The 14,841-nt window shown below is 49.1% G+C and overlaps 1 protein-coding gene across 1 annotated transcript; it reads right to left on the reverse strand.

Annotated features, from left to right (window-relative positions):
• Positions 1–6,495: 6,495 nt before the first annotated feature.
• MYF6 (myogenic factor 6) lies at positions 6,496–7,837 on the reverse strand. The gene is made up of 3 exons (XM_042792810.1): positions 7,319–7,837; positions 6,931–7,021; positions 6,496–6,741 (listed from the first exon to the last, which is right to left on the reverse strand). The coding sequence occupies exons 1-3, from the start codon at positions 7,835–7,837 to the stop codon at positions 6,623–6,625; spliced, it is 729 nt and encodes a 242-aa protein (XP_042648744.1). The 3' UTR covers positions 6,496–6,622.
• Positions 7,838–14,841: the final 7,004 nt, after the last annotated feature.

Raw genomic sequence — 14,841 nt, forward strand, 5'->3', positions numbered from 1 at the left:
CCCTGCAGCCGAGGCGTCAGCCACCGGCTCTCGGCGAGGGGCTCTGCAGCGCAATTTCCTCAGTAATTAGCGACCTGAGCCGAAGTGTCCTTTGGCTGATGCGGGGGGCCCTTATATATACATGTAAAGGGAGGCTGGTCCGCCGCGGCCAGTCTTTATTAGCATATCCCACCACATCCCCTGCCGGGGGCTGTCTGGGCAAGCCCCCTCCAGTCCCCAGGAGACAATTTGCTCCGCGCCGCTCCTTTGGAGAGCCGGGAGCTGGGCACTTCTTTAATGGACGACCTCCCCAGAACTGGCTGCGGCACCTCCGAAGTTTAAAGCGAGGTCTGGGATTTCGGACTCTCGGTGTGGAAAGAGAAAGAGGGGCACTGGACGGGCACGAACCGCTGACATTTCCGACGGAGCCGTTCCTCGTCCCGACGTTCCTTCCCATCTCCCACCACGCGCGGCAGCGGGTGGGACACCGGCTCTCCCCACGGGGGAATGAACGTGGAGCCCCCCCCCCCCCCGAACCCACAGTCTCTACCTGCCTACCTTTACTCCCCGCAGCCCCAGGTCTAACCTGAAACAATTTACCCCTCTTTTCAGACCTAAGATTTGCTCGCTTCTCTCGAGGAGCGCTTTGTCTTGTAATTAAAGCGGTGTCACCAACCGTTTAAGTTTACAAACCGGGGGACAAAAATGCACAGCTACGTGTGGCCAGGAGAGACGGAGGTGGTGGGGGAGGACACCCCAAATTTGAGTGCTGTCTCATCGGCTCACAGGGAAAGGTACTCACAAAAGAGAAATGTACGTATTTGTTCCGAGACAAATCCCCCTTCCCATGCTTTCTCCTACTCGTGTGACCTGATGCTAGTAGAGACACAACAGTCGAGCAGCGCCTTGGGCTTGCTAATTTTCTGCTTTCAGGCAAACTTGTACCGTTACAGATGCGTCCCAGCTGCCAGTGCAACAAACCCCTCCTGGAAGTGTAAAATTTCTAACCCCGCAATCCCTAAGTAACTTTACACAAGTCGGGGACAAAAGCTTTGCCGAGCTCCAGCCGCAGCAGTAGCTGAGCGGAGCGGTGCAAGGGTCATTAGAGTGGTAATGAAGCCATTTAACAGGCATTTGCTAACGCGAAGGAATCCTTTGGTTTCATCCAGGTGGCTTTTGTAGTTGAGGAAAATATTATGAGAAGGCAAAGGAAACCTTCCCTACCTGGGAATAAAATTATGTGACCCAGGGTTACTCAAACGGAGAGCAAGTGACCCAGCAGCGGTTCAAACGCCACGGAGCCGGTCTGTGTGCCCAGGAAAAAGGCGTCTTCAGTTAGCCTCTCTTCAGGAGGAGGTAATGCGGAGGGCAAGGCGATCCGGTGGGCTCAAGGAGCGGCTCTTCAAGCGAGCAAGGCGGGTAGGGAACATCTCCTGAGAGAGGTGCCTTTGCACAAGCGCACACGGCTGGAAAACCTTCCCATCTGCGGCTGGGGCTGCAGAGACCCCATCTGCTCCTTCTCCCCCTCCTTCCCAAACCCCCAAAAGGCAGATTTCCACTCTTAGGCTAAACCTTTTTCCTAACACTTCCCCCCCCCCCCCCCAATGCACACACCCTTCATCCTACGAGCGGATGCATAATTATCTAAAGGCTGGGGAAGGCTACATCTGCTCTGCTTCGGTTTATTTGGGGCCATAAACGGGGGGAGCCCCCTTTGAAATGAATACTGTAGGGAAAAGCAGGGAGTTGATAAAGGAGTAAAGTTACAGAAAGGGGAAAGCTCCGAATTTCAGGCTTCTGCCGCTCCGAGGTGCAGGTTGCTGTTTAGTTGGGCCACATCTGAAACAGGGCACTTCCCTATTGTTTTCTTAAGAAACCGCCGGTCAGAAGCGCTTCTGCTCGGCAGTAACTTGAACTCTTCACTGGGCTGTGGCGTGCACACAGCCACACACACACACACACAATTTGATTTACCACGTTTGCGCTGGCTAAAATAGACCTGTTTACAGATTTATGCTTTGTGCACAAATAAACTTGATCTTTAAAGTGCGGTTGCTGTTCTGATCACCTTTCAGGGGGTTCTCTCCAAGCATGCACTGTGGATCTCCCGGTGCACAATGTCCCGCTCTCCTGGCGCTCAGAGCTTTAGCTCGCAGCTTTAACTCTTAATCCAGCGAGGCTGGGGTTGTTAAGAAACGTGCCTTTTCCCAAAAGTCTTTGAGGAGCTAGGAAAATTTGTTTCCTTTTTCCTTGAATATTTGGGGGGAAGGGGAAGAAAGGATAGAAGAGACTGTCACTCAGGAAGAAGAAAAAAAAAATCTGTAATTAGTATCCCTTAAGAGCCCCCGGCTCCTCTGGTAAAGTGATCTCAAAACAAATTTGCAGAAGTGCAGTAGGCGACTGGAACTAAAGAAAGGGGAGAGAAAACACAAACTACAAGGCTGGCTAATGAGAGTGCTGGGGGGAGCGGGGGAAGGGGGTGTGGGATGGCGCTGCATTTTAGGAGGCTTGAGTCCGGAAAGAGGGAACAGCCTGAACACCGGGCACTGTCTGCTCCTGTGGAGGGGCACACAGAACATGGTGAATGTGTCAGGACCTCTGTTCCTCACCCTGACCCTCCCCGCTCCGCAGCAATTGCCGTCCCGCACCTATTTCGGGAGGATTCAATCCCATACAGGGACAATTTGTAGAGAGGTTTGTTTGTTTTGTTTTGTTTTGTTTTTGGTTTTTTTTTTCCCAAGCCTCATGCTTTTCTATTGAAGCAAATAAAAGCCAGCCGAAACCAGAAATCACCGAGCCGGCGGTGTGTGAGAGTTCCTTGGGGCCCACCTGAGCGCTCCCCGTCGTGTCCTGTCCCGGCTCAGCGCTCCGCACCTCTGCAAAGCGCTGCGCGGTTCTTCCGCGGACCGCCGGGCCCCCGGTGCGGGACAGCAACCGGCAGCGAGGGCGTTATTCGGGGGGGGGGGGAGGGGGTGGGGTGTTATTTTGTTTAATAGTGCGTGGGGGACCGGCGACGCCAGACACAAGCGGAGCCGCGGCTCTGCCGTCGCTTCGCTCGGTGCCGCCTTCAACCCCGTCCCGTCCCGTCCCGTCCCGCCTCTCCCCTCCTGCCGTCGGTGGGTGCCGGTGCCGGTGGCTGCGGAGGCTCCCCCCGCGCCTCCCCGCCAGCAAAACTGTTTCCCAGTTGGGTTGGTGGGACCGGGCGCTTCCAGCCGTGTGAGAAACGTTTGGTTCCCCCCAGCGCTGGGAACCGTGCGCACCTAAGTAAACACATTAGTACCTGCCAGAGGGATTTGTACAGAAGACAGCTGAAGAAGGCATTGGCCTCTGCTGGCACCCTGGGACTCCCAAGAGAGATCAAAGGGACACGAGGGGTTTTTTAGCAGCCTTGAGACTGGGAAAAGCTGCTAGTTCCTGCTATCGGAGGGACGTCCCAGCGAGCACATGGTTCAATTATTCAACCTCCTCCCTCCCCTGCGCCCCACTCCCATTCCCCGGCTCCTTCTCCACAGAAAGGTGGGAGCTCTGGAAAAATCGTACGGCTTCCCCAAGGCGATCCGAGCAGGCGTTTTCCCCTTGGAAATAGCTGCTGGCCCGACGCCTGCCCACCTTGCCTTCGCCCTCAGAAAATAAGCTGAGCCCGCTGCCGGCTGCCCGCCTCTCTCTTTGGGTCGCGGGCCATTTTACGGAAGCCAATAAAGATGCACAATCAATCAATCAATCAATCAATCAATCAATCAATCAATCAATCAATCAGCTGATGGCTTTAAACACTCGGTCGCGTCGCTTCAGAGGAGAGCGGTGACAACGCAGCGGCACCGCGGGCGCCCCGTCTCCCCCCACCCATGGCAGCTGGGGCGGGCGGCCGTGGGCTGGGCACCCTGCCCCACACCCCGCACCCCTCTTCTCCTGGGGGAGCGGGGCAGGCAGAGCGGGGGGAGGCGGGTGTTCAGCAGGGTGTTCCGCGCCTCCCGCGTTCAACAAACCGCAGCGGGGCGGAGGGAGCGGGAAGGGAAACTTGCACTCGTGTTAAAAGACTCCGATGACTTCGTGCGTGGGCCTTCCGGAAAAAAAGACTTGATTAAATGACAAAGTTCTTGTGCTTACCGAGTTATTACCCTTTGCTTTTGTGATCCCAGGGCCCTGTTTGCTTTGGCTGGGGAGTGAGGTAAAGATTATCGTTATTAATATCGAACACAAACATTTTAATTGCAAACACACTGAGGACCTTCACTGGGAAGCCCGGCATGTCAGCCGCAGCCGCGGGGGTCACGGAGAGTCTCTTAGGGAGGTATTTTATTTATTTAATAAAAGAAAACAAAACAAAACAAAAAACAAAAAAAAAAAAAAAAAAAAAAAAAACAAACAAAACAAAACAAAACCACACACACACAAAAAAAAAAAAAAACAAACAAAAAAAAAAACAACACCACAACCTCCTTTAGGCAAATGTACTCCAAACAATCGCTCGAGCTACCCCGCTGCTGGAGGAGACCCCGCCGTGGGGGCCCCACCGGGCGAACAGGCCAGTTCGTTGGGGTGAATGCCGGGTGGGAGACAGGCTGGCCGGGTGTCCGTGGGGGGACAGGCTGGCCGTGGGTGCTCCGACCCCGCGGGTCCCCTGCTGCGGGACGCGGCTCCTGAGGGGCTTGGCTGGGCCGGTGCTGCACCCCCCTCTCTGGGCTGGCGGGGGTCGGGACAGATTATTAAAGCAGGCGACGTGCTGCTGACCCGATACTTTGTCGCTGATCGAGTCCCTTCGCTGCAGAAGCGAACTGTAACATCTTCGCTTTTTGGCCGAAACGCGGAGATTTGCGGGCAAGAGCCCGCGCTCCCCGCAGCGCCGCTCTCTGAAGAGCCCGGGAGCTCCCCGAGAGCTCCCCGGGGGGAAGGGGTTTATTTGAAACGAGAAAAAAGGGGGGCAAACTATCGTGCCCATCACACTGTGCCGCCGCAATTACTCCTTACTCATTAGAGAGCAATTAGAGCGGGTGCTTAACTGGTTTAAAAACCAGGCTGGCCACGGTGGCAGCACGGAGGAAGGAGGCCACGGTGATGGGAGAGCCACCCCGCAGGGCAGCCTTCTTCCAAACCTTTCCCTTCAAGACCGACGAACTCGTGCCCGAGCCGGCCGCGAAGGGGGAGAGACCTTCCCGAAACGTGTCTGTGACCTTCCAAAAAAAAAAAAAATCAAGGGTTAAAACTGATGAGGAGAGCGCCCGTGGGCAGAGCTGAAGCAGCCCCACGCAGCTTTTGCCCGCTCCCGGGCGTGCGTGGGCAGGGCAGAGCCTGGCCCTTCCCGGCGGTGTGACCGGTCCGTTTCAAGCCGTAACGCTCCGACTGCGAGCGGCACCGCTCCACCATCCGCGGAAAGGCTGAGGGTTTTTTTACATCACTGAGTGAAAGGCTTCACATGTCGTGACACCCCCCACCCCAACCCCTTTTCAGCCGCTTAACCCTTTCCTCCCTGAGGGGCCCTATTCTCTTCTCCCTCAGGCTCAAGGAAGTCAAGGGGAGTTACCTCTCCCGGGAAGAGCTCACAGCCCCCGAGGGACCGGGCTCCTGCCACAGCCGCCGGCCGCCCCGTTGCGGTTTTGCCTGATTTCAAGTCCTCCGGTGCCGGGAGGAAAAGGTGATACTCGCTGAGCCTCTCTCAGGACCAGGGTGTGTGTGTGTGGCTCTTTACGCTTCCCCTTTCTAAGCTTACCCACCCCGCGCAGGGCAAGGCCGAAGAAGTGTCCCTGTCGGAACAGTTTTGGGGTAGCAGTCCTGCTCTCCGGGGCGGTGAGGGGGGGAAGCGCGCTCGCCAAGCGCGGCGAGGGAACGGGGGGGGGGGGGCGGCCGGACAGGCTGCGGGTCCTGCCCCGGCACCCCCCGTGCCGGCCCGGCTGCCCCGGGCAGAGACGCTGCTGAGGAGAAAACGAAGGAAAAAATCTGTCCTGAGTGCTGCCTCCAGTCACACGGGTGGTGTCTCGGCTATATAAGTCTGACTCCTCAGGGTTTGATCTCGCTGAATTCAGTGGCGGGTTTTAACTCCGGGATCGGGTTATTATTTAATTACGGGGGGGGGGGGGGGGGGGGGGGGGAGAGGGAAACACTGTAACACAAAGAACTTTATTTTACAATCCAAGAAAACCGTCTGTTCTTATATACAATGTCACATTCCACCATTTAAATATATATTTGTTTTGTTTACAAAAGAAAAGTCAGTACTAAAATTATTTACAGGAAGGAAACGAGGCGGGAACTCTTTAAATACGCCTAACACCAAATGCAACCAACAGCTTCACTCAGACAGGAATGAACTTTGCGGTGAGTCTCGGACAAAGCAGATCACCGGTACACTGGTAAGTATCTTAAATTAAAAAAAAAAAAAAAAAAAAAAGAGGAGGGGTGGTCTATGCAACACAATTGAAAGAAAATAAAACTCAGGAAAACAAAAAAAGTGGAAGGGAAAAGGGGGAAAGTCTGTTTGGCTCGAGTCGGTGAGGGCCATTTTCCTCTGGGGTGGGTGTACCTTGACTCGACCTTAACGAGGCCCCTGCCTGGGCTTTCCACTGTGTTAATTTGCTTCATTACTTAGTTTAGAGGGAAGGGGGTGGGGGCTCCATCCCCGTTAAATATACTACCAGAGCAACCGGATTTATTTCTCCACCACTTCCTCCGCGCTGGGCAGTTTGGGCTCGTCGGAAGAAATACTGTCCACTATGGAAGAGAGACAGCGAAGGCTGCTGGAGGCCGACGACTCGACGGCGGAGCCCCCTGCTCAACGAGAGAAAAGGGATTAAAGAGCAAACGGGTTCCTCCCCGCCGGGCTGGCGGGGCAGGGCTGGCGGCGGGCGGAGGAGCCCGGGCGCCGTGAGGGGCCGCGGCCGTGAGGGCAGAGGGCGCGCGGCGGCGGCCGGCCCGCCGCGCCTGAGGGAGGAGGGGGGCGGCCGCGGGGCGAGTTACCTTCCTTGGGGCTGACTCCGAGGGCTCGGGAATGGTCAGAAAGGCTTGGCCAGTCGGAGCTGCAGGTGCTTAGGAAGTCCGAACTGGGGATCTGCGGCACACGGGCGGGGGGCGGGAGCGACACACGGAAGGGTGGTGAGGAGGGGGGGGGGGGGGGGGGTGCGGACAGAGGACGGGCGTTAGTGAGGTGGCCGGCGGCTCCCCGGGGCGGGCCGGCTGCTCGCTGAAGGCTTCAGGAGCTCGCCAGTCGCTCAAGGAGCCCCCGCCGGCCTGCCCGCCCGCCCCGGCCGCCGCAGGGGCCGTGCCGGGGAAGAGGGGAAGGGGACGGGCGCGGCGGTTTCGCAGCTGGATGCCCGGGCGGCGGGAGGAATCAAGCGGCGGTGCTTACATTTCCCTGCTTGGGGCTGAAGCTGAAGGGCCCCCCCCCGATCTCCTGCATTTTCTCCTGCTGATCCAGCCTGTGCAAGAGGTCCTGAAGCCTCTCGATGTAGCTGATGGCGCTCCTCAGGATCTCCACCTTGGGCAGCCGCTGGTTGGGGTTGGCCACAGTCCGCCTTTTCAGGGCCTCGAAGGCTTCGTTGATCTTCTTCAGTCTCCTCCTCTCCCGCAGGGTGGCTGCTTTCCGTCTGTCCGTGGGGGCCGACTTTCTCTTGCAAGTTTTACAAGCCCAGATCAAACACTGGCCGGGGCAGTGAGGGGGTTGTAGTCCCGGGGGTGCCAGCACATGCTCCTCTCCACTGCTGTCACTGCCGGCCTCTGGCGGCATTTGGTCCTGACAGGGGGACAAGGTGCCATCGCTGCCTGGATACAGCGGGGATCCCTCAGCCATCTCCAGCTGCTGCAGGGCTCCATTCTCCCCTTCTAAGTAAAAGAAATAGGAGCCAGTTTCAAAAAGGTCCATCATCATGCTGTGCCTCGGCCTCTCTGCCTGCTTGACTTGGGTGGCAGGCTCAAAACCACCCCGAGGAACAACCCAGATGGAATTTAATTAGTGCAGTGACATAAGTCCCCCCTGCTTTATATAGGAGCTGCTGAAACCCTATCCAACTTTTAGCTGTCGCAGTGCATCACCCTCCAAAACTGATTCCAGCCGGTCTCCTGGGCGCTGTCCTGGGAACATCTCCTATTTAGAAGGCGGAGGAAGGGGGGCACAAGAGGAGGGAGGCAATTTAAAAAAAAAAAAAAAAAAAACAACAAAACCCAAACCCAAAAAAACAAAAACCCCAAACAAACAAAAAAAAGGCAAAAAAGAAAAATACAACCCAACTTTCCCCCCCACCCCACCCTGAAATCCCGTGAGCTCAGGGTGCAGCGAGGGGACGCGAGGCGGGGGCTCAGGAGCAGCGGGCAGCCCTGTCCCCACTGCCAGCCCGCGAGGGCACGGCTGGAGGACAAAGGCGTGGGGCTTCGCAGGGAGCCCTCCCCCAGCCCACCCCTCACACTCCTCAGCAAACGCTCCTTGCCCCAGTGCTAAGTATAGATCTATACGGAGAGATTTCAAAGGCAGCCATCACTCTTCAAACAGACGGGTTAATATTTTCAGAAGAAGGCCCTGCTATTCCTTGTCCCCCCCCTCGCCCCCCCTTGAAGCATGCCATTCCTGTGACCCAAGCCACCCTGGGCCAGACCAAGGTTAGGAGCCAAGCTCACTGTTCCTCCACACACAGGCGGAAGGTTGCAAAGGCAGATCATTGCTGCCGTGCTGAAGCACCCATGGCTGTACACCTCGGTTTAGTCTTTTAATCTGAACTTTCCCACGTTGCCCATGAGGTGACAGGAGTGATTCCAGGTGACTGAGTTAGGGTCTGACAGGGCACTCTGGACAGCCTGTGTCCTTGGTGGTGTTTAGGGGAAGCAAAGCCCAGGTGTCTGGTGTAACTGCAGTTCAGTCCCTTGAGCCTTACAAGGTATATATACAGCTTCCTAGCCCCTGAAACAGAGACGGAGCTTGTGATCACTCTCTGTTGGCATATATTAAAGTGTTCTCTGTTAGCATATACTAAAGTGTCACATCATGTCTAGGCTTCTCTTGCTTCAAGAAAGAGAAGGTATGGGAAAATGGCCTGTTTGCCTCTTTTCCTGGACTGCCTTGTGCTCCTTAAATCCCATGTGATTTCTCTCTGCTTATGTAAATATATATATGTGTATATGCATATATATGTGTCCATATCTATAGACACACACACATATATATATGCATATTTATGTGGAAAAGTAAGTGTATTTCTGTGTGTATAGGTATGCACATGTATATATATGTGTACACCTTTTCACAGAAACTCACAGTAATATATAAAGAGTGGATGAAGCCCCTGGAACACCACGATATCTCTCAAATGTAGCTTCTACCTTCATTCTTTTTTGAGGGAACCATAGCATTTTTGTTAATTTCTCAAAAGCTACAATGAAATTGATCATTGACTTGACTATTTCTCCAAAACTGATTGCAAACCAACTTTTTGGAGTACAAAAATCTTAAAGAGTAGTTGTGATTTTGTTTTGACCAAATCAGTGTTGTTGGAATGGATCTCATTTCTGCTTTAATGAGACAGAACAATATCCAGTTTTGGATGAGATGGAGAAATTCAGACCATTCTCAGCGAAACTAATTCTGATAATAATATTCCAGCAATGAAGTTTTTTTCCTCTTCAGATTAAAGAAAGGGCAGAAAGTCTTGCAGTTAAGGAGCTGAACATAAGACAGAGTTTCTCAGTTTCCATGCTCTGCAACTTGCTTTCTGTTTGACCTTTGACCAGTCAATTAATTTCCTTGTGATTTAATTTTCTACCTTTAAAAAGAGATATAATGTTGACCTTTACCCATCCCTTGTGTTTCTCATTTAATTTGTTGACTATCCAGGGAGGAGACACCCCTTGGAGTTACATGCTTTGGAGTCCCACAAGGGTGTTTGTCCTGTACTATTAGTGATGGTAGTAATAAAAAAAAAAAAAAAAAAGAAAAATCATAAGCCTGATAATTATTTAAAACATCTTTACATTTACTACAGTTATTTTTTCTTTTAATCTTTAGTTTCTTCACTACTGCTCTGGAAATGTTTGGAGCAAGACAGAGGCAAGATCAATCTACTGGTAAGGTGCACAAATGAAAACTTTAAGGGAGAAATATTACCAAATTGTTGTTGTCCTTCCAAGAGTTTTAACTGGACTTAGGGAGGTGGGAAACTGGAAGTTTAAGAGCCAGATGCTCCTTCTGCTGTCAACAGATTTTTTTTTTTTTTTTTAAACAGGAAACAAAATAAGTTCTTTCTTTCCAACACTTAGTTCTAGAGTAAACAGATTTGGTTCCTCACAGTAATGTGGGCACAGCATAGCTAGCCTTTTATCAAGCAAAACTCCGATCAACTGTAACTGAAATTTAATTTGAATGAAGTAGGCCAATTTCCCCATCACATAGGCATCTTGAATTTTACTGTGGCCACCACACCGCATTTCCCATTCCAGCTCCTTAGTGAACATAACACAGCTACCAAACAAACCTAGCATATTTAAACAAAATGTCCTCGGTGATGTGCTCCATTATGAAAATGGATCAAGTGAAGGATTCAAAAGTTGGTGGTCTTTTTGCTCTTCATGGCTTGCATTCCTGATTAGGTTAGATATAAACACAGAGACATAAGAGGAAGCAAAAGCACGTAAATAAGAACAACTGGACACAGAACCAGAAGGAGGATCACTGCTGAACTCCGCTTGTAACTTCAGTCGGCCTGATGGCCCCTTACAGAAAAATTGACTGTCAGTCTGTGAATCCAGTTCTTTATTCAATTGTTACTGCTTCCACCAGAATACTGTGGTACTTCACTGAAAATGTACTTTCAATATATTTACACAAGTAAAATATGAAATGTAATGTATTTCTCTGGTCTACAAGGTCTGTTATCCTACCAAAGAAGTACTTCAGTAAGCAGTAAATTCAATAGGTGGTCAGGGTGACCCAAATCCAACAAAGTTGCACTGCATTTTAAGTCACAACTTTGATCCCTCCAAATTCACTTTTCCACATACACCTTTATGGATAATTGTGGTTGAATAATGAGCCTGGAACTGCCTGGGTCACTCTTGACACCTTATGGCTTAAGGAGAAGTTCAGTCCAGAATGATAGAGAAATATTGTGCCATCTAGGACGCACATAGCACTGCATACCACTCCAAATATCTCCTTTTTTTTCCTCCTCCCTCCTCAAGATTCTTCCAGCCGCAGGCATTGTCTGTTTTTAATATTTGATCTCTCTGATGCTTCTTCACAGTGGTATCGGTAATCAGCAGGGATGAGGCATGTCCACCCCTATGTGGCACTCTGAAAAGGCTCCTGGGCGGAGGTGAAATTTTCAGCCTGTGTTGATTATAGCCCTATTCTACTTGTAAAATACCTGCCTTGATTTGAGAGATGGTTAGATACCTTGGCTACCAGGCGATGATTCTTGACTTGTTTCTTGCAGATTTCTGAAGTGGAGGTTATCAGTGTAGGCCCAGCTGTGGGAATACTGGGGTTCTCAGAGTTTGTTTGCACTTCAGACATGGAAATTTTTCTGTTCACATTCCATCTCCTTTTTTTAATTTTGCAGTCATGTTCAACAGCATATTTCCTAGCAGAAACTTTAATTTTCAACATATTTCACTGTTAATATACAATGCTGTTCTTCTGCCTTTTTTTCTGTCTTTTTCAAACAGTTTATATTCTTCAAAACCTGTGTTTCCCCAAGTTTCTGAAATCCCTCTAACATTTGACTTGATATCTTCTACTGATATTTCTAACTAGTCCTTTTTTTTTTTTTTTTTTTTTTCACAGGAACAATAGCACCTCCTTTTAAAATTTTAGAGTTTTTCATCTAGCTTCTCAACAGAAAAAAAATGTTACACTGTCCCCATTGTAGTTTCAGGGCAACCGTTTAGAGTACCACTTTGCTACAGCAAAAATCTAGGCTCTTAGTCCTGTTCTCTTCTCTGTCAATTCCAATTCACACTGAAGGCCTTCTCACCTGAGCTTGGTAGCGTATTCAGGTAAGGGTAGATGACATGTCTGGGGATATGGGTTAATGTCCATGTTTTGTTGTCACTTGTAACCAGTATGTTATGTAGTTAGGACACCAGTCTAAGCTATTGGAGGGTTACTTGTCTGCCATTCCTCCTGATGTGTCAAGAGGTGCAGTCAATACTCGCCCAGGATGTGTTTACATTCTCATTTGAATTTTCCAGGAATTCCCTTGTGGAGCAAACCTCTGAATAGCCCCCACTTACTGCTCTTCCGATACTGGTTACAGGGTGCTCTCAGAGTGTGTCCCCTGGGTTCTGTTCAGGAGAAACTAAGCTGGAAGGCATCCTGAAATGTGAAGTGGATGCTCGGTCTTTAGCACTGCCAGTTTCTACAGATCTGCTCCTGGTGCACCTGTATTATCTGCTAATGTATTCATAGTCACAGTTCTTTGGGAAGAAATAAAAGCTTGACATTTTGTTGCACTGTAAGATTTGCTGCTGAGATAGTATATTATGCCAAGGATTTCAAAAGCTAAGGAGGATGAGACTGTTCATCTTTCCTTTCCCTTCAGAAGGAAATTTTAAGCAGATGGGAAGGATTGAGATATCTTTAAAGACGTTTGAAATGACTAAGAGATGTGGAAACTCTAAGGGGAAAGTTGGTGCACAAAAGATAGGTAGTCTGGTAAAGAACATGTATCTATCCCTGAAACTACAACTTATTACAAAAATGTTTGGTGAACAGATATTAGAGATTTTCCGTGAGTTTAAGAAAGTCTGGGAGGTGGAGACTCTGTGGGGGACCAGCATTTCTTATGCTGACAATGACTTATGGGAAATTTAAGCAAAAGAACTTTACTGACATTCGTGGAAGCATAATTCCTGCTCCTGGAACAGAACATATGGAACTTCATGGCTTGCTGTATGTAGAAGCACTTTTTAGCTGAACTTCATTATCTCTTCTTGCCCTAAAATGTCTAAATTTCACAGATGCCTGCAAGGGTAACACAGACCAGCTTTAATTCTTGATTTTCATTTATATATATTGCTAGACTGTCAGCTGACTTTTTCTTGTCTAGACTCTGTTGTTTACTGGACCCTATTAAAATTCTGCTTTTCCAAGGAATGGTATTATTTGCATGTCCACATCATCACATGCACTTTCACTGGAGATTTAGGAACCAACTAGAGGAAGTGTGTGTACTGTGTATGCCAGTGCTTCTGTATAAGTATGTGCCATTTGAGAGAATTTAAAAGAATGTGTGAGCAACCATCACTCAAATGCAAGTTTGGCAAGTGGAGGAGTAAATGGTAGAGTACATGCTCTGGAGCTGGGAAGCCAGAAATGTAGAAACCTGGAAGACAACTTTGCATAATTTTATATTCTTTATAGGAGAAGTTTTAAAAACTCTTATTCACAGGGGCCTCGGCTGTGTAGCTGTTCCAAATTATTGCTGTTTTCCTCTGACTGGATATGGACTTTAGTGTTCATATCAGTTACAGTCCTGTTAGTATCTGAGAGGTGCAACCTTGCTAACTAAACAGACTTCTCTAGTTCGGTATGGTAAGGTAGGATTTCATTACAGCTCTCATGTTGGGCAGTTATGAGACACAGTTCTAAATGGCAGATGCTTTAATGCCTGTGTCAGGGTCTACAGTGACAAATAGTCACCACTGCACAAACACATTTATTTTACTACAAGACATTTTCCTGGGGAGGAGGGAGTGCCCATCAGAAACCAGGGGCCCATTGAGCTGTTGCTGGCTGGGACAAGCATTTTCCATGGTTCTATCCCCAAGCAGGCATTCCTTGAAGGAAGAAAGGTAGTAATATGACAGATGTCTTCTACTTGGGATTAGGCAAAAAACGGGGGACATAAACTGTGACACAAGTACAAGACACATCATGTGCTACACAGTCATATTTTTGCCATCACATTTTTTGTAATTACATGAAAAGCCATTTTTACAGTCATATACTTATTTGTCTGTTTACACTACAAACTGTTGGAAGTGTAGAGTGCATTTTCACACTATGAACAGAACATGATGATCATGACATCTAAACCTAATCTCATTCAAAAGCACAATAGTTAAACCATAGTTGCTACTACTAGTGAAAATAAACATTCATTTTATTCCGCAAGTGAAAGAAAGGAAGGGGTGTGTGGAGAGCTAGTTTCTTCATCCAACACTCAGGATAATCACATTCCTGCTGTCTATGGACAGAGAGTTTAGTGCTCAGACGGTGGAAAAATGGCAGTTTACTTTTCTGGGGCTCACAAGGGATTTGTGCAGAGCCATGGATCTGCATGGAAAACTGGGATAATAGTGGCTAGGAAGTGGAAGCAGTGAAGATTCAGTGAAGGTAATGGATGTAGACAATTCCTTCCTCAGCAATAACATAAGGATTGTTTAAAACAGCACATCACAAACCCATGAAATGATTATGCTGAACGATTGCTTTTTTGTACATAAACTGTATTCAACTGTTTCATCTTCTATTGTCAAATATTCTTTTGTTTTCCTGTTGTTAACTCTCTGATGTATGGGTGTGCCAGTTTAATGAGCTATTTGATTATAGACACATATCACTGGATGATTAAGTTAATCATCTGTAGTCAAATGCAGGAATTACTTGGTCTTATTTCCTGGTGCTGCATTAATTCAATCCTCAATTATTCTATTCACGTGTGAATTTAAAATACAGAAACAACTGAAACGGGAATGTTGAGATATTACAGTTGCCAAAATGTAAATAGAGTATTTAAATACAATCATGTCATAGCCCTGTAGAATTGCCCATTCCTCATGAGATTTTATGTATTTTCTCTGCTGTCTATAATTTCCAAATTTGTTCATTTTATGTTCAGTATTCTTCTGCCTTAGTGGACAATCAATTTAATTCATAGTTTTGAA

The sequence above is a fragment of the Tyto alba genome, unplaced genomic scaffold (assembly GCF_018691265.1).
Source record: "Tyto alba isolate M040663 unplaced genomic scaffold, T.alba_DEE_v4.0 Super-Scaffold_2, whole genome shotgun sequence".
NCBI classification, from domain to species: domain Eukaryota; kingdom Metazoa; phylum Chordata; class Aves; order Strigiformes; family Tytonidae; genus Tyto; species Tyto alba.